The 20,000-nt window shown below is 45.8% G+C and overlaps 1 protein-coding gene across 9 annotated transcripts in view; it reads left to right on the top strand.

The window, feature by feature from the left end:
* Window positions 1-20,000, top strand: part of kif1aa (kinesin family member 1Aa) — a 192,561-nt gene that overhangs the window by 115,470 nt on the left and 57,091 nt on the right. For 5 of the 9 annotated variants that reach the window (XM_046301001.1, XM_046300996.1, XM_046300993.1 and 2 more), the window contains 8 exons: window positions 132-310; window positions 737-874; window positions 4,282-4,587; window positions 7,715-7,833; window positions 8,050-8,135; window positions 12,273-12,402; window positions 15,745-15,910; window positions 16,092-16,182. In XM_046301001.1, coding sequence (XP_046156957.1) covers window positions 132-310; window positions 737-874; window positions 4,282-4,587; window positions 7,715-7,833; window positions 8,050-8,135; window positions 12,273-12,402; window positions 15,745-15,910; window positions 16,092-16,182 — 1,215 coding nt within the window. The remainder of the gene's footprint in view (window positions 1-131; window positions 311-736; window positions 875-4,281; window positions 4,588-7,714; window positions 7,834-8,049; window positions 8,136-12,272; window positions 12,403-15,744; window positions 15,911-16,091; window positions 16,183-20,000) is intronic. The other 4 variants (XM_046300999.1, XM_046300998.1, XM_046300997.1 and 1 more) reach the window with 2 other exon arrangements.

The following is a 20,000-nucleotide window of genomic DNA, read 5'->3' as shown; positions in this document are numbered from 1 at the left end:
GTCTGCATTTGGGTGGGGTCTGAATTTTTGAGACATTGATTCTATTGTACCGGGCAAGCTCAATTGAGCACTGCTGAAATTTTTGAAAGAAAGCAATACTATTTGAACCCAGGTCTGAACCCCCCCCCTAGGTCCAGTTCCAGTTTGTGCTGCTGACCGACACCCTGTACTCCCCCCTGCCCACTGACCTGCTGCCCCCTGAGGCAGCCAAGGACAGAGCGACCCGCCCATTCCCCAGGACCATCGTAGCAGTGGAGGTTCAGGACCAGAAGAATGGGGCCACCCACTGCTGGACCCTGGAGAAGCTCAGGTACTGTAGAATATAACCGGCACCAGGCCAGATCCCAGGCACAACTAATGATGAACTATACATAACAGTAAATATGAGTCCACTTGTACATTATCATGAAATCATTGTACATTATCATGAAATCATTTCATCTAAAACAGATCTCTCAGATTTATCTAGATATATTACTATATGTATTTATAGTTCTTCACTAGTTTCCCTTTTCTTGTGGCAACAGGACACACATCTTGCTGTTGTGATGGCACTCGCTCTCTCTATCAACCTCTCTCTCTCTCTACCTCCCTCTCTCTCTCTCTCTCTCTCTCTCTCTCTCTCTCTCTCTCTCTCTCTCTCTCTCTCTCTCTCTCTCTCTCTCTCTCTCTCTCTCTCTCTCCTCTATACTCTATTATGATGTTGTCCTGTGTTGCTCTCTGGTGCCCCCTGCAGGCAGCGCCTGGACCTGATGAGAGAGATGTATGACAGAGCAGCAGAGGTTCCCAGCAGCACCATAGAAGACTGTGAGAACGTCATGACTGGAGGAGACCCCTTCTACGACCGCTTCCCCTGGTTCCGTCTGGTCGGCAGGTACAGCACATGACTGCATGGTCAGACAGCATGGCCAGACAGCATGGCCAGACAGCATGGTCAGACAGCATGGCCAGACAGCATGGTCAGACAGGATGGTCAGACAGCATGACCAGACAGCTGGTCAGACAGCATGGCCAGACAGCATGGCCAGACAGCATGGCCAGACAGCATGGTCAGACAGCATGTTTTTAAGGACCACAGATGGGATCAAAGACAGTCAGGATAATTAAAAAGGAATCACAGACCCCAGTCCCCAGGCACACTGCCAAATTAATTGAAAATCCCACTTAGCTGTAATAAAGTTAATTTGAAGTTCATTTGAGAGACAGAGACATGTGGTGAGAGAGGAGGCAGGCGCATAGTAATGGCTGGAATGGAGTGAATGGAATGGTGAGAGGGGAGGCAGGCGCACCATTCCATTCCAGACGTCCATTCCACCATTCCATTCACTCCATTCCAGACCTCCCCTCCCCTCACCATTCCATTCACTCCATTCCAGACGTTACTATGAGCCTCCCCTCTCACCATTCCATTCACTCCATTCCAGACGTTACTATGAGCCTCCCCTCTCACCATTCCATTCACTCCATTCCAGACGTTACTATGAGCCTCCCCTCTCACCATTCCATTCACTCCATTCCAGACGTTACTATGAGCCTCCCCTCTCACCATTCCATTCACTCCATTCCAGACGTTACTATGAGCCTCCCCTCTCACCATTCCATTCACTCCATTCCAGACGTTACTATGAGCCTCCCCTCTCACCATTCCATTCACTCCATTCCAGACGTTACTATGAGCCTCCCCTCTCACCATTCCATTCACTCCATTCCAGACGTTACTATGAGCCTCCCCTCTCACCATTCCATTCACTCCATTCCAGACGTTACTATGAGCCTCCCCTCTCACCATTCCATTCACTCCATTCCAGACGTTACTATGAGCCTCCCCTCTCACCATTCCATTCACTCCATTCCAGACGTTACTATGAGCCTCCCCTCTCACCATTCCATTCACTCCATTCCAGACGTTACTATGAGCCTCCCCTCTCACCATTCCATTCACTCCATTCCAGACGTTACCTCCCCTCTCACCATTCCATTCACTCCATTCCAGAGCTATGAGCTCCCACCATCTCACCATTCCATTCACTCCATTCCAGACGTTACTATGAGCCTCCCTCTCACCATTCCATTCACTCCATTCCAGACGTTACTATGAGCCTCCCCTCTCACCATTCCATTCACTCCATTCCAGACGTTACTATGAGCCTCCCCTCTCACCATTCCATTCACTCCATTCCAGACGTTACTATGAGCCTCCCCTCTCACCATTCCATTCACTCCATTCCAGACGTTACTATGAGCCTCCCCTCTCACCATTCCATTCACTCCATTCCAGACGTTACTATGAGCCTCCCCTCTCACCATTCCATTCACTCCATTCCAGACGTTACTATGAGCCTCCCCTCTCACCATTCCATTCACTCCATTCCAGACGTTACTATGAGCCTCCCCTCTCACCATTCCATTCACTCCATTCCAGACGTTACTATGAGCCTCCCCTCTCACCACACGTCTCTGGAGAACGTTCTTTTGACTGAGAGACTCTTATTAATGCATGGATCCAAGAACAGCCGAAGAAAATCTCACACGTCACTTCATTCTCCTGTCCGATGTGTCCCAAGAAAAACACAGAATTTCTAATTCGGGTCCCATGCTGAAAATGTTTAAGAACATCTGCAATAAGGGATCATATCTTTCACCTGGATTGACCTGGTCTGTTCTGGAAAGAGCAGGTGTTCCTAATGTTTTTAACACTCAGTGTATATTACTAACATACACTATATATATAGTATATATATATACAAAAGTATGTGGACATCCCTTCAAATGAGTGGATTTGTTTTTTTCAGCCACACCTGTTGCTGACAGGTGCATAAAATCAAGCACACAGCCATGCAATCTCCATAGACATACCAATGGCATTAGAATGGCCCGTACTGAAGAGCTCAGTGACTTTTCAACGTGGCACCGTCATAGGATACCAACTTTCCAACATGTCAGTTCATTAAAGTTATGTCCTGCCAGAGCTATCCAGCTTAGTCGCGTCAACAGCTTAGTCGCGAAGTGGGTAGGCCTCACAAGTTCACCGAATGGGACTGCCGAGTGCTGAAGGGCAAAAATCATCTGTCCTCGGTTGCAACACTACCGAGTTCCAAACTGCCTCTGGAAGCAACGTCAGCACATTAGACTCGACTCTGGAGCAGTGGAAACGCGTTCTTTGGAGGGATGAATCGCACTTTCTGGCAGTCCGACGGACAAATCTGGGTTTGGCGGATGCCAGGAGAACAATACCTGCCCAAATGCATTGTGCCAACTGTAAAGTTTGGTGGAGGACGAATAATGGTCTAGGGCTGTTATTCATGGTTCGGGCCCCTTAGTTCCAGTGAAGGGAAATCTTAACGTGACAGCATACAATGACATTCTAGACCATTCTGTGCTTCTAACTTTGTGGCAACAGTTTGAGGAAGGCCCTTTCCTGTTTCAGGATGATAATGGCCCCGTGCACAAACGAGGTCCATGCAGAAATGGTTTGTCGAGATCGGTGTGGAAGAACTTGACTGGCCTGCACAGAGCCCTGACCTCAACCCCATCGAACACCTTTGGGATGAATTGGAACGCCGACTGCGAGCCAGGCCTTAATCACCCAACATCAATGCATGACCTCACTAATGGCTGAATTGAAGCAAGTCCCCGCAGCAATGTTCCAACATCTAGTTGAAAACCTTCCCAGAAGAGTGGAGGCTGTTATAGCAGCAATGTTCCAACATCTAGTTGAAAACCTTCCCAGAAGAGTGGAGGCTGTTATAGCAGCAATGTTCCAACATCTAGTGGAAAGCCTTCCCAGAAGAGTGGAGGCTGTTATAGCAGCAATGTTCCAACATCTAGTGGAAAGCCTTCCCAGAAGAGTGGAGGCTGTTATAGCAGCAATGTTCCAACATCTAGTGGAAAGCCTTCCCATAAAAGTGGAGGCTGTTATAGCAGCAATGTTCCAACATCTAGTGGAAAGCCTTCCCAGAAGAGTGGAGGCTGTTATAGCAGCAATGTTCCAACTACTAGTGGAAAGCCTTCCCAGAAAAGTGGAGGCTGTTATAGCAGCAAAGGGGGGGGGTGTAACTTCATATTAATGCCCATGATTTTGGAATGAGATGTTCAATGAGCAGGTGTCCACATACTTTTGGTCATGTAGTGTACCTCAAAGCCTTCTGTACCAGCCTGAAGACAGTCAGGTTTTCTACAGCTCCCCCAGCAGAACGGCTTCTGTTCCTCCATGTAGATGTGTTTCTATGTTTCCTGTTGTAGGCCACTATCTAACGTACTTCCCATGTTTATGGCTACCAGCAACCCCCTTTTCAACGCGTGTATGAGCGAGCGCATGAGTGATCCCACTCCTTCCCCCACTCCTTCCACCACCCTCTCCACCTCCGAGCAAACGGAGCTGGCCGACGCTCGTCCGGAGGGACGAGGAAGGGAGGAGGATGAGTTGGATGCTTTGCAGGATCTGAACGATGATATATTTTTGGACGATCCGTGCTCGGAGCTCGGGGATGATGATGATGATGATGAGGGAGAGGCGTGCCGAGGCGGCTCCAGCGAAGGCCTGGATCCCTTTTATGACCGCTCTCCGTTATTCAGTGTAGTGGGAAGGTTGGTGAGGTTTCAGGAGCATGCTTGTGGATGGAAACTAGCTCTTTCACACGAAGACACTCTGGGTATCTCCGCTGTCCGAGGGAGCACACACACACACACACACACACACACACACACACACACACACACACACACACACACACACACACACACACACACACACACACACACACACACACACACACACACACACACACACACACACACACACACACACACACACACACACACACAGGAAATTAGCAACAATATTATTGGATAGAGGTTTTGTCATTGTTGTGGCTACCAAATTACACACATCCACATTGACCTGTCTTTGCTTTTATAAGTTGACATTTTCATTGTGTCTCTAAGGGCAGTCCAGTATTTTGCAGAGGGGCAAGAGAACCTTGTCTGTAAGGGCATTCCAGTATTTTGCAGAGGGGCAAGAGAACATTGTCTGTAAGGGCAGTCCAGTATTTTGCAGAGGGGCAAGAGAACCTTGTCTGTAAGGGCAGTCCAGTATTTTGCAGAGGGGCAAGATGAACCTTGTCTGTAAGGGCAGTCCAGTATTTTGCAGAGGGGCAAGAGTACCTTGTCTGTAAGGGCAGTCCAGTATTTTGCAGAGGGGCAAGAGTACCTTGTCTGTAAGGGCAGTCCAGTATTTTGCAGAGGGGCAAGAGAACCTTGTCTGTAAGGGCAGTCCAGTATTTTGCAGAGGGGCAAGAGAACCTTGTCTGTAAGGGCAGTCCAGTATTTTGCAGAGAACCTTGTCTGTAGCTGTAGCGTGAGAACATGTTATTGAGAATGACATCATTTTGGCTCCATCCAATACAGAGATTAGAAACAAGGTTAAATTACCCAAGGTCCCCTGCCTCTCGTTCAGTCTGAGGCACTCCCCTTTTTAAGTCTAGCTGTTTCCCCTCAAGCTCATGCCATAGCTGACTGTTCCAAGCATCACTCCTTGCCTCTTAGTTCCGAGGGAGAAACAAATAGCCACACTGTCCTTTCATCCCTTATAACATGAATTAGACTTACTCTAAGCTGTCAAACTCCAAAGATTAAGTTTTCATATTGTTCAAAAAACATGACAGTAGAAAATGCCAACAATTATTATCCCACCAAATATTGTAATTATTTGGTAGACATTTTGGGGCTTCAACGCTTGTCTTTAATCATTTCGTTACTTTTGAATCTCATCAGAAATTATTTGTCTTTGTGAGCACCTATCTTCAGCTTTATATTACTGTCACATCATACCTTCAGCTTTATATTACTGTCACATCACACCTTCAGCTTTATGTTACTGTCACATCACACCTTCAGCTTTATGTTACTGTCACATCATACCTTCAGCTTTATGTTACTGTCACATCACACCTTCAGCTTTATATTACTGTCACATCACACCTTCAGCTTTATGTTACTGTCACATCACACCTTCAGCTTTATGTTTCTGTCATAGCGTACCTTTATGCACACAGGTCAGTAATAATAATAGGGAGGGATGCTCTTTCTTGACACTGATGATGACCCTGCCCTGAACACGTTGGTGCATCCATCCATGTCACTTTGCTTTAGTGGTAATCCAAGTAGAGTTGTTGCTCAACTTGGGGTGTGTGTCTCACCTTTTTTTGTAAGTCTTTCTTAAGGAGACCATCATCTGAAACAAGAACACATCTCATATATCTTCTGACATTTGTTTTTGTTTCTGCTCAACACACAGCAGCTACTCACGGCTAGATGTCCTTGCCATGTCTCGATAATAAATATAAATGAATCATCAATTGATTCATGCGAAGCAACTGATTCAGGAAGTGATTTAGGAAGACGCAATATCTCAAGATGAAAGAGCTAGTTTCTACCACAGCTATCTCTTTTAGGCAGAGCACATTATTCTTAATTTTTGACATTTTTTTTTGTAATTATTTTTACATTGGCTCCCTTTTTTGTGTTGCACTTCCAGTCCACTTCCTGTTTGCTTTTGATAAATCCATTGTGTCATTCTTTTTTTCTTTTTTTACCTTAACTTATTTCAAGTTGTTGAGTGCCATGTCCTGTATTATGAGGATTTCTGCTTGATTTGTTTTTCCAATTCATTTGGAGTTAAAGAAGGCTAAACCTTTTTTTTCTCTTTTTTTCTCTCGTCTTTTTGTCCTGAGCATGCCTTCTTTGCACCTCACCAATGTTGTCGTAAAGCCTAACCTCTCTACCTCCCTTTTACCCCTTAAATGTCTACCCGCCTCATTGGCACTTTGGAAATGTTATCCTTGACTGCAAGACACAATATGTTATTACAAAGATTATAGCTAGGAGTTATAGAATCTGACAATCCAGGAGATTGAAACGAAATATCCTAAAGATGTCCCATTCTAGGTTGTGGTCTTGTGGTAACTTCAAGCTATAGAACTACACACAATTACATACAATATAACAATATTTCTTCGTTTTGGAATATGGAAAATATGTTGCCAAAATGACATACAGTTTGTCAGTTGTTATCTCTGGACGTGATCTCTCTGTCCTGGTGTTCTGGTGTCTCTGTTATCTCTAATGGTACATTCACTATTCTTTCTTCTCTTCAATTCTCTCTCTCTCTTTGTCTCTACCTCCCTCTCTCTCGTTTCTCTCTTTCTGTCTCTACCTCCCTCTCTCTCTTTCGCTCTTTCTGTCTCTACCTCCCTCTCTCTCACTCGCTCTCTTTCTGTCTCTCTCTCTGTCTTTCTCTCTCTCTCTCTCTCTCTCTCTCTCTCTCTCTCTCTCTCTCTCTCTCTCTCTCTCTCTCTCTCTCTCTCTTTCTGTCTCTCTCTCTGTATTTCTCTCTCTCTCTCACTCTCTTTCTGTCTCTCTCTCTGTGTTTCTCTCTCTCTCTCGCTCTCTTTCTGTCTCTCTCTGTATTTCTCTCTAACTCTCTCGCTCTCTTTCTGTCTCTCTCTCTTTCTCTCGCTCTCTTTCTGTCTCTCTCTCTCTCTCGCTCTCTCTCTCGCTCTCTTTCTGTCTCTCTCTCTCTCTCTTTCTGTCTCCCTCTCTCTCTCGCTCTCTCTCTCTCTCGCTCTCTTTCTGTCTCTCTCTCTGTCTTTCTCTCTCTCTCGCTCTATCTCTGTCTCTCTCTGTCTCTATCTCTCTCTCTCTCCCTCCCCTACAGAGCCTTTGTGTACCTGAGTAACCTGCTGTACCCTGTGTCCCTGGTCCATCGCGTGGCCATCGTCAGTGAGAAGGGAGAGGTTAAAGGATTCCTCAGGGTGGCTGTACAGGCGATCTCAGGTAAGATCTGGACCCCCCCCCCCGTCACATCAAACAACCAAATCAGTCAATCAATCATTTATTCAATCAATCAAACAACCAAACAAAGAATGCCTAACCTACTGAAGCATGTAGACATGTACATAAGGGACTCGGGTTTCTTCAAAAGATACACAGTAGTAATACGACTGAGTGTGACTTCTAGAGGAAGTGAAGGTGCTTTGTGTTTCCCTCCAGCCGATGAGGAGGCTCCTGACTACGGATCCGGTGTCCGTCAGTCTGGCACCGCCAAGATCTCCTTCGAGGACCGGGAGTTTGAGAAGGTACGTCTCTTGAGCTGTTTTGTCTCGTCTGTAACTATGTACCCATTGATGGATTGCTGGATGCGATGTATTGGCAAATGAGAGGCTTTAAAGCCACTCGTCGGCCGTATTGGCAGTCCCCAATAAGCCACTAGTCGGCCGTATTGGCAGTCCCCAATAAGCCACTAGTCGGCCATATTGGCAGTCCCCAATATGCCACTAGTCGGTCGTATTGGCAGTCCCCAATAAGCCACTAGTCGGCCGTATTGGCACTCCTCAATAAGCCACTAGTCGGCCGTATTGGCACTCCCCAATAAGCCACTAGTCGGCCATATTGGCAGTCCCCAATAAGCCACTAGTCGGCCATATTGGCACTCCCCATTCCTTCTCCAGAGGAATGAATGGAATTATTCATAGTGTTTCAAGGATAATATTGCATGCATTTAAAGGCTAAGCTGCACTCGCTGATTTGTCCTCGTATTTTGGCATGCAGTAACAGGTTCCTGTAGAACAAACACAAAGTGTTCTGCTCATGTAACTATGTACACCTTTTCAACAATCCAGTTTAATAAATAAAGTTAAGAAAATATTACTCAAAAAATAAAGTAAAAAAATAAAATTAAAATAACGAGGATATATACAGGGAGCACCGGTTCCCGTCAATGTGCGGAGGTACAGGCTAGTCCAGGTCATTTGTACATGTAGGTGTGGTTAAAGTGACTATGCATCGATAATACACAGTGAGTTGCAGCAGTGTAAAAACAAAGGGGGGGTCAGTGTAAATAGTCCGGGTGGTCATTTTGATGAACTGTTTAGTAGTCTTATGGTTTGGGGGTAGAAGCTGTTAAGGAGCCTTTCGAACCTAGACTTGGCGCTCCGGTACCGCTTGCCGTGCGGTAGCAGAGAGGACAGTCTATGACTTGGGTGACTGGTATATAGGTCCTAGATGACTAGTACATAGGGCCTGGATGACTGGTATATAGGTCCTGGATGACTGGTATATAGGTCCTGGATGACTGGTATATAGGTCCTGGATGACTGGTATATAGGTCCTGGATGACTGGTATATAGGTCCTGGATGACTGGTATATAGGTCCTGGATGACTGGTATATAGGTCCTGGATGACTGGTATATAGGTCCTGGATGACTGGTATATAGGTCCTGGATGACTGGTATATAGGTCCTGGATGACTGGTATATAGGTCCTGGATGACTGGTATATAGGTCCTGGATGACTGGTATATAGGTCCTGGATGACTGGTATATAGGTCCTGGATGACTGGTATATAGGTCCTGGATGACTGGTATATAGGTCCTGAATGACTGGTATATAGGTCCTGGATGACTGGTATATAGGTCCTGGATGACTGGTATATAGGTCCTGGATGACTGGTATATAGGTCCTGGATGACTGGTATATAGGTCCTGGATGGCTGTTACATAGGTCCTGGATGACTGGTATACAGGTCCTGGATGACTGGTATACAGGTCCTGGATGACTGGTATATAGGTCCTGGATGACTGGTATATAGGTCCTGGATGACTGGTATATAGGTCCTGGATGACTGGTATATAGGTCCTGGATGACTGGTATATAGGTCCTGGATGACTGGTATATAGGTCCTGGATGACTGGTATACAGGTCCTGGATGACTGGTATATAGGTCCTGGATGACTGGTATATAGGTCCTGGATGACTGGTATATAGGTCCTGGATGACTGGTATATAGGTCCTGGATGACTGGTATATAGGTCCTGGATGACTGGTATATAGGTCCTGGATGACTGGTATATAGGTCCTGGATGACTGTTACATAGGTCCTGGATGACTGGTATATAGGTCCTGGATGACTGGTATATAGGTCCTAGATGACTGGTATATAGGTCCTGGATGACTGGTATATAGGTCCTGGATGACTGGTATACAGGTCCTGGATGACTGGTATATAGGTCCTAGATGACTGGTATATAGGTCCTAGATGACTGGTATATAGGTCCTGGATGACTGGTATATAGGTCCTAGATGACTGGTATATAGGTCCTAGATGACTGGTATATAGGTCCTGGATGACTGGTATATAGGTCCTGGATGACTGGTATATAGGTCATGGATGGCAGAAAGGTCCTGGATGGCAGAAAGGTCCTGGATGACTGGTATATAGGTCCTGGATGGCAGAAAGGTCCTGGATGACTGGTATATAGGTCCTGGATGGCAGAAAGGTCCTGGATGACTGGTATATAGGTCCTGGATGGCAGAAAGGTCCTGGATGGCAGAAAGGTCCTGGATGGCAGAAAGGTCCTGGATGGCAGAAAGGTCCTGGATGACTGGTATATAGGTCCTGGATGACTGGTATATAGGTCCTGGATGACTGGTATATAGGTCCTGGATGACTGGTATATAGGTCCTGGATGACTGTTACATAGGTCCTGGATGACTGGTATATAGGTCCTGGATGGCAGAAAGGTCCTGGATGACTGGTATATAGGTCCTAGATGACTGGTATATAGGTCCTGGATGACTGGTATATAGGTCCTGGATGACTGGTATATAGGTCATGGATGGCAGAAAGGTCCTGGATGGCAGAAAGGTCCTGGATGGCAGAAAGGTCCTGGATGACTGGTATATAGGTCATGGATGGTATAAAGGTCCTGGATGACTGGTATATAGGTCCTGGATGGCAGAAAGGTCCTGGATGGCAGAAAGGTCCTGGATGGCAGAAAGGTCCTGGATGGCAGAAAGGTCCTGGATGGCAGAAAGGTCCTGGATGGCAGAAAGGTCCTGGATGACTGGTATATAGGTCCTGGATGACTGGTATATAGGTCCTGGATGACTGGTATATAGGTCCTGGATGGCAGAAAGGTCCTGGATGGCAGAAAGGTCCCAGTGATTAATTGGTTATTGATTTATTTACTACCCTCTGTAGCGCCTTACGGTCAGATGCCAAGCAGTTGCCATAACAGACGGTGATGCAATCGGTCAGGATGCTCTCGATGGTGCAGCGGTAAAACTTTTTGAGGATCTGGGGAACCCACGCCAAATCTTTTCGGTCTCGTGAGGGGGGGAAAAGGTGTTGTCATGCCCGACTGTCTTGGTGTGTTTGGACCATGATAGTTTGTTGGTGATGTGGACACCAAGGAACTTGAAACTCTCGACCCGCTCCACTACAGCCCCGTCGATGTTAATGGGGGCCCGTTTCGACCCTCCTTTTCCTGTAGTCCACGATCAGCTCCTTTGTCTTGTTCACATTGAGGGTGAAGTTGTTGTCCTGGCACCACACAGACATGTCTTTGACCTCCTCCTTATAGGCTGTCTCATCGTTGAGGGAGAGGTTGTTGTCCTGGCACCACACTGCCATGTCTTTGACCTCCTCCCTATAGGCTGTCTCATCGTGTCTCAGCCTACCACTGTTGTGTCGTCATCAAACTTAATGATAGTGTTGGAGTCGTGCCTGGATGTCTTGTGTGAACAGGGAGTACAGGAGGGGACTAAGCACGCACCCCTGAGGAGCCCCCGTGTTGAGGATAGATTGATACATTCAGAGACATCCGTATCTGTCTGTCAGAGTGCCAGGTCTCTGTCCATTCATGGTTCCACCAGGCTGGGTTATACCCTGGACATTATATGCAACTAAGAAGTTGAAAATAAGCAACAGATAACGTCAGTTTACATAAATTGTTTCTCACAGTCGGGATATCAAATGTGTCAATGTAATGAAGTGTAATGAAGTGGGCTATCTTCTGTATTTGTACAAATGATGAGCCTTTGAAAGCTGTTGCCACTGACAGGTGAAGGTTACTATAATCTCGGTCGACCAACAGCCTAACGACCAAGCAATCGACCAGTCGACTAATTGGGGCAGTGCGAAGATGGAGGCGCAGATGACAGCGCCCCCTGTCAGCCATCTAGTGTATATATAAATCATTGTATGTACCTTCCCTAGTTTTACACAGACCTTGTAACCTCTCTTAGCTTTACTTACTGTATGCTGTCCCTTGTGGTCAGTTCCAGGCTACGTCTTCTAGCTGAAATGTCAGTGGCTAGGCCACTCCCTCTATCTCTGCTAACTGTATGCCGTCTTCTAGCTAGTTAGTGAGTACCTCCTAGGTTTGCTAGCTTCTCTTAAGGCTTTGCTAACTATGCTGTCCCTTGTGGTCAGTTCCAGGCTGAGTCGTGCCCCGCCGGTCTGTCCCGTACTGGGGCATCCCAGGAGGAGCTGCGTTTCGTGGAGGGGGAGGGACAGAACTCAGAGACGGGACCCTCAGCCGATGAAGTCAACAACAATACATGTACGGGTAACCACCATTAACTCTGGTGTCTCCTCTGTGGTGTCTCCTCTGTGGTGTCTCCTCTGTGGTGTCTCCTCTGTGGTGTCTCCTCTGTGGTGTCTCCTCTGTGGTGTCTCCTCAGTGGTGTCTCCTCTGTGGTGTCTCCTCAGTCTCTGTGTAGTCTCCTCAGTCTCTGTGTAGTCTCCTCAGTCTCTGTGGTGTCTCCTCTGTGGTGTCTCCTCTGTGGTGTCTCCTCTGTGGTGTCTCCTCTGTGGTGTCTCCTCAGTCTCTGTGGTGTCTCCTCAGTCTCTGTGGTGTCTCCTCAGTCTCTGTGGTGTCTCCTCAGCCTCTGTGTAGTCTCCTCAGCCTCTGTGTAGTCTCCTCAGTCTCTGTGTAGTCTCCTCAGTCTCTGTGTTGTCTCCTCAGTCTCTGTGGTTTCTCCTCAGTCTCTGTGTAGTCTCCTCAGTCTCTGCGTAGTCTCCTCAGCCTCTGTGGTGTCTCCTCAGTCTCTGTGTAGTCTCCTCAGTCTCTGTGGTGTCTCCTCAGTCTCTGTGGTTTCTCCTCAGTCTCTGTGGTTTCTCCTCAGTCTCTGTGGTGTCTCCTCAGTCTCTGTGGTGTCTCCTCAGTCTCTGTGGTGTCTCCTCGGTCTCTGTGGTTTCTCATCAGTCTCTGTGGTGTCTCCTCAGTCTCTGTTTAGTCTCCTCAGTCTCTGTTTAGTCTCCTCAGCCTCTGTGTAGTCTCCTCAGCCTCTGTGTAGTCTCCTCAGCCTCTGTGTAGTCTCCTCAGTCTCTCTGGTGTCTCTCTGGTGTCTCCTCAGCCTCTGTGGTTTCTCCTCAGTCTCTGTGGTGTCTCCTCAGTCTCTGTGGTGTCTCCTCAGCCTCTGTGGTGTCTCCTCAGCCTCTGTGGTGTCTCCTCAGCCTCTGTGGTTTCTCCTCAGTCTCTGTGGTGTCTCCTCAGCCTCTGTGGTTTCTTCTCAGTCTCTGTGGTTTCTCCTCAGCCTCTGTGGTGTCTCCTCAGCCTCTGTGGTGTCTCCTCAGCCTCTGTGGTGTCTCCTCAGCATCTGTGGTGTCTCCTCAGTCTCTGTGGTTTCTCCTCAGTCTCTGTGGTGTCTCCTCAGCCTCTGTGGTGTCTCCTCAGCCTCTGTTTTGTCTCCTCAGCCTCTGTGGTGTCTCCTCAGCCTCTGTGTAGTCTCCTCAGTCTCTGTGTAGTGGTGTCTGTGGTGTCTCGTCAAACTGTGGTGTCTCATCAAACGGTTCTGCATTCGAGATTAGCTATAGAGAACTCTGTGTGAGGAGTCTGTCTGTGAGGCTGTGGTCTGTCTGTGAGTGGGTGTGGTCTGTGTATGTGGGTGTGGTCTGTGTATGTGGGTGTGGCCTTCAGAAAGCCTTCTTCAGGAAGTATTCATACCTCTTGATTTATTCCACACTTTATTGTGTTACCACCTGAACTCTCACCTATCTACACACAATGCCCCATAATGACAAAGTGAAAACATGTTTTTCTAAATTATTGAACATTTATTGAAACTTAAATACAGAAATATCTCATTTACATAAGTATTCCCACCCTTGAGTCAATACATGTGAGAATCACTGTTAGCAGGGATTTCAGTTGTGTGCCTTTCCAGGTAAGTCTCAAAGAGAAGTACAATCCACACCTGGATTGTACAATATTTGCATATTATTATTATTCAAATTCTTCAAGCTCTGTCAAATTGGTTGTTGATCATTGCGAGTCAGCCATTTTCTAATCTCGCCAGAGATTTGTAAGCCGTTTTAAATCAAAACTGTAATTAGGCCACTCAGGAACATTCAGTGTCTTCTTGGTAAGCATCTCCAGTGTATATTTGGCCTTGTGTTGTAGGTTATTGTCCTGCCAAAAGGGGAATTTATCTCCCAATGTTTGTTGGAAAGCAGACTGAACCACGTTTTCCTCTCAGATTTTGCCTGTGTTTCGCTTTCTTCTTTTATTTTTCTCCTAAAATACTCCCTAGTCCTTGCTGATGACAAGCATACCCATAACATGATGCAGTCACCACCATGCTTGACAATATAAAGAATGGTACTCGGAGATGTGATGTGTTGTGTTGGATTTGCCCCAAACATAACGCTTCGCATCCAAGACCTAAAGATTATTTCTTTGCAACATATTTTTGCAGTTTTACTTTTTATTGTCTCATTCCAAACAGGATGCATGCTTTGGAATACATAATACAGGGTGTATTAATACACCATCCAAAGTGTATTTAAAAACGTCACCACGCTCGAAGGGATATTCAATGTCTGCTTTTTCATTGGAAAACCTCCCTGTTCTTTGTGGTTTAATTCTGTTTTTAAAAATTTCACTGCTCGACTGAGGGATCTTACATATATGTATGTGGGGAACAGAGATGAGGTCTGTTCCCCACATACATGTTAAACACTATTATTGCACACAGAGTCCATGCAACTTATTCTGTGATTTGTTACCCATTTCTACTCCTGAACGTTTTTAAGGTATAATATAACACAGGGATTGAATACTTATTGTTTAACAGTGGGTGAGTGATGGGTGTGGAGTCAGACGCAGAGAGCAAAAGTAAATGGGGGAAAAACCGCTTTAACGTCCTCTACAAAGTAACAGGTCCAAACATGGGTGAAGCCCTAAACACAGGTGCAAAGAAACCCAAAACCTTAGTTACAAAAACCCGGACAGCGAAAACCCAAAAGACAACGATACACCACAAACGTAACAATAACAACAAGCACAAACACCAGAGGGCTATAGGAACTTAAATAACACCCATCCCAAAACCCCAACAAGGAACAGGTGAAAACAATTAGACAAAACCAAACGAAAAGGAGAAGGGGATCGGTGGCAGCTAGTAGACGACGACCGCCGAGCGCCACCCGAACAGGAAGGGGAGCCACCTTCGGTGGTATGCGTGACGTATTGACTCAAGACATTTCAGCGTTACATTTTTCATTCATTTGTAAACATTTCTAAAACCATAATTCCACTTTGACATTACGGGGTATTGTGTGCAGGCCAGTGACACAACATCTAAATGTAATCCATTTTAAATTCAGGCCGTAACACAACAAAATGTGGAAAAAGTCAAGGCAGGTGAATACCTTCTGAAGGCACTGTAAGTGTGTTTGGTCTGTGTTCATATCTACATAATGCTAAATGTATTTACGCACAGGTAGGTAGTGTGTTTATCAGTGTGCCAGTGTGAGGCAACTGCCTGACGTTATAGTGTGTTGTTTTAAGTAAGGATGTAGTGTTGGTGAATAGAGAAATACCTCAGTGTGCCATAATGAAAACACAGGAAGCATAACTACATTCTCTTCTTATTCATGTGTCTGTTTTAACCCTCTGTAGCCGGTCCAGATGACTTGGAGAGCCCCCTGAAGACCAACCTGGAGGGAGGAGCTCTGGATGGAACCCTGGAACACCTGAGGATAGGTAACATCCTCACCTTCAGAGTGACGGTCCTCCAGGCCTTCAGCATCTCAGCAGAGTACGCTGACATCTTCTGCCAGTTCAAGTAAGTTGTTGTTGTTTTTCTTCTTCATCTGCTTCTGCCTCTTCTTCTGCTCTTCTTCTGCTCTTCTTCTGCTCTTCTTCTGCTTCTTCATTAAGGTCTATCAGATCTTTATGGTCTATCAGACATTGTAACAGACGGAGTGATAGCTAACGAGGCCCTCACTCTTTCTGACCGTCTATAGTTTCATCCACCGCCACGATGAGGCCTTTTCCACAGAGCCTCTGAAGAACACAGGGCGAGGTCCTCCTCTGGGCTTCTACCATGTACAAAACGTAAGCAGTTGAATGATTAATGAAAAGTATATGCTAATATGATAGGCTACAGAATCAGAGTCACACACAGGTAATGGGGATTAGAGGGCCGAATAGTTTTCAGTAGTCCAAGTAGAATTTTTGCAAGGGTCCCCTCGCGGGGTGTCCTTGAATTGATTTAGTTCATAAATTGACAGCAACCGTATGTCTGGTTGCCGTCCAAACACAAGGAGTGCTGTTCACATGTTTAGTTTAATTGTAAGTCGCTCTGGATAAGAGCGTCTGCTAAATGACTTAAATGTAAATGTAAATGTAGTTTATAGTCCTGGAACCAGGAAGACGTGAGGCCTCTTGTCAGCAGAGCTGGCTCAGTTGAGGAAAAGGTTCCAATGGTTGATTCATCGGCCCATTCAACGTTGACATTGTTCTGTGATCTGAGCAGCCCATGAATCAATCATTTCTCCAAAGGAGGGTTTTTTTTTATACTCTCATAACATATTCCAACATCCATGTGAAGACAAAAACATACTTTTCCTTGGACAAGTGAGGGTAGTACACTGAGGGGCCAAAACATGTATGAACACCTGCAATTTCCATCACATAACTGACCATGGGAATCCAGGTGAAAGCTTGGATCGCTTGTTAAATCCTCTTCGATCAGTGTAGAGGAAGGGAGGAGACAGGTTAAAGAAGGATTTTTAAGCCGTGAGAGAGTTGAGACATGGATTGTGTGTGTGCCATGCAGAGGGTGAATGGGCAGGACAACAGATTTAAGTGTCTATCAACGGGGTATGGTAGTCAGTGGCAGGCGCACTGATTTGTGTCAAGAACTGCAACGCTGCTGGGTTTTTCACACTCAACAGTTTCCTGTGTGTATCAAGATTTGGTCCACCACTCAAAGGACATCATTGGGGCATCATTGAAGCATTGGAGTCAACATGGGCCAGAATCCCTGTGGATAGGGTAGCCATTTGATTAGGTGTTCAGGAGTCTTATGGCTTGGGAGAAGAAGCTGTTTAGAAGCCTCTTGGACCTAGACTTGGCGCTCTGGTACCGCCTGCCGTGCGGTACCAGAGAGAACAGTCTATGACTAGGGTGGCTGAAGTCTTTGACAATTTATAGGGCCTTTCTCTGACACCGCCTGGTATAGAGGTCCTGGATGGCAGGAAGCTTGTCCCCAGTAAAGTACTGGGCAGTTCGCACTACCCTCTGTACTGCCTTGCGGTCGGAGGCTGAGCATTTACCATACCAGGCAGTGATGCAACCAATCAGGAAGCTGTCGATGGTGCAGCTGTAGAACCTTTTGAGGATCTGAGGACCCATGACAAATATTTTAACTTGTCTCCTGAGGGGGAATTGGTTTTGTCGTGTCCTCTTCATGACTTTCTTGGTGTGCTTGAACCATGTTAGTTTATTGGTGATGTGGACACCAAGGAACTTGAAGCTCTCAACCTGCTCCACTGCAGCCCCGTCGATGAGAATGGGGGCGTGCTCTGTCCTCCTTTTCCTGTAGTCCACAATCATCTCCTTTGTTTTGATCACGTTGAGGGAGATGTTGTTGGCACCACACAGCCAGGTCTCCGGCCTCCTCCCTATAGGCTGTCTCGTCTTTGTCGGTGAACAGGCCTACCACTGTCATCGGCAAACTTAATGATGCTGTTGGAGTCATGCCTGGCCGTGCAGTCACGAATGAACAGGGAGAACAGGAGGGGTCTGAGCACGCACCCCTGAGGGGTCCCTGTGTTGAGGATCAGCGTGGCGGACGTGTTGTTACCTACCCTCACCACCTGGGGGCGGACCGTCAGGAAGTCCAGGATCCAGTTGCAGAGGGAGGTGTTTAGTCTCAGGGTATTTAGCTTAGTGATGAGCTCTGAGGGCACTATGGTTTTGAACGCTGAGCTGTAGTCAATGAACAGCATTCTCACATACAGTGCCTTGCGAAAGTATTTGGCCCCCTTGAACTTTGCGAACTTTTGCCACATTTCAGGCTTCAAACATAAAGATATAAAACTGATTTTTTTTGTGAAGAATCAACAACAAGTGGGACACAATCATGAAGTGGAACGACATTTATTGGATTTTTCAAACTTTTTTAACAAATCAAAAACTGAAAAATTGGGCATGCAAAATTATTATTATTGCTTAACCAGCCAGCTGTATGTTGATAGTATTGAGGCTGTTCAGAGGGAAAAAGTGGGGGGATTGCAACTCGATATTAGGCAGGTGTTCTTAATTTTTTTGTACACTCAGTGTGTATCACATCCTGAGTACAATGTCTTGTTATTATATGCAAAACAAATACTTTTAACGATGTCATTTTAAGTCAGTTTACATCGTTTCTCTGTGGTTTCTCCTCAGCCTCTATGGTGTCTCCTCAGCCTCTGTGGTGTCTCCTCAGCCTCTGTGGTGTCTCCTCAGTCTATAGTCCCATCAGGGACACCTGTCGATAACTTCCGGTGAAATTGGAGGGCGCGCAATTGAAATAAATAACCATAACATTACGGATATTTCACATTTACAAGTGTCTTATATCGGTTAAAAGCTTAAATTGTTGTTAACTACTTGCTCCTACCTGGCACGCAGGCGTCCCATCTAGAGCTCTGGAAATGCAAATGCGCTACGCTAAATGCTAATAGTATTAGTTAAAACTCAAACGTTCATTAAAATACACATGCAGGGTATTGAATTAAAGCTACACTCGTTGTGAATCCAGGCAACAAGTCAGATTTTTAAAATGCTTTTCGGCGAAAGCATGAGAAGCTATTATCTGATAGCATGTAACACAACAAAAGACCCGCAGGGGACGTAAACAAAATAATTAGCATATTCGGCGCTACACAAACCGCACAATAAAATATAAAACATTCATTACCTTTGACCATCTTCTTTGTTGGCACTCCTAGATGTCCCATAATCACTATTGGGTCTTTTTTTCGATTAAATCGGTCCATATATAGCCTAGATATCGTTCTATGTAGACTGTATGATAAACGGAAAAAAAGAGCGTTTCATAACGTAACGTCATTTTTTTAAATTCAAAAAGTCGACGATAAACTTTCACGAAACACTTCGAAATACTTTTGTAATGCAACTTTAGGTATTAGTACACATTAATAAGCGATAAAATTAATCAGGAGGCGATTTAACTTCTATAGGTGTCGTCTGGAAAGAAACATGGCCGAGAGAGCTCGACCAAAACATCCGGTCAGAGAATGGAGGGAAGGAGTTTCCTTGAACCGGTTAGACCAAGAATCAATTGTGAATCAAATGACAAGACTCTAGACAACGTGTGGTAGCTGTAGGCGCTGAAACCTCGGTCTCATGTAATTCGGTTCACTTTGAACAATTCCTGGAAGTAAGCGCAAGGATATTTATTTCCATTTTCAGTGATCAGGTTTTCCTGCGCTATTCGATGAAACTCACGCTCTGCTAAAGTCACAGCCGTGATTTAACCAGTTTTAGAAACGTCAGAGTGTTTGCTATCCACACACACTAATCATATGCATATACTATATTCCTGGCATGAGTAGCAGGGCGCTGAAATGTTGCGCGATTTTTAACAGAATGTTCGAAAAAGTAGAGGGTCGACTTAACAGGTTTTAATCTAACTGCATTGCCCGATTTACAGCAAAAGCATGCCATGCGGTTGTTTGAGGAGGGCGCCCCACATCAAAATATTTTTTAACCAGCACAGGTTTCATAAATTCACAAATAGCGATTAAATATTCACTTACTTTTTGAAAATCTTCCTCTGCTTTGCAATCCGAAGGGTCCCAGCTACATGTAGTGTCGTTGTGATAGGTAAAATCCTTGCGTGCACAGACTGATTTCCAACTCTT

The sequence above is a fragment of the Oncorhynchus gorbuscha genome, linkage group LG15, assembly GCF_021184085.1.
Source record: "Oncorhynchus gorbuscha isolate QuinsamMale2020 ecotype Even-year linkage group LG15, OgorEven_v1.0, whole genome shotgun sequence".
NCBI lineage: Eukaryota > Metazoa > Chordata > Actinopteri > Salmoniformes > Salmonidae > Oncorhynchus > Oncorhynchus gorbuscha.
The sequence above is the reverse complement of the archived record's forward strand: the minus strand, read 5'-3'. Positions and strand labels throughout refer to the sequence as shown.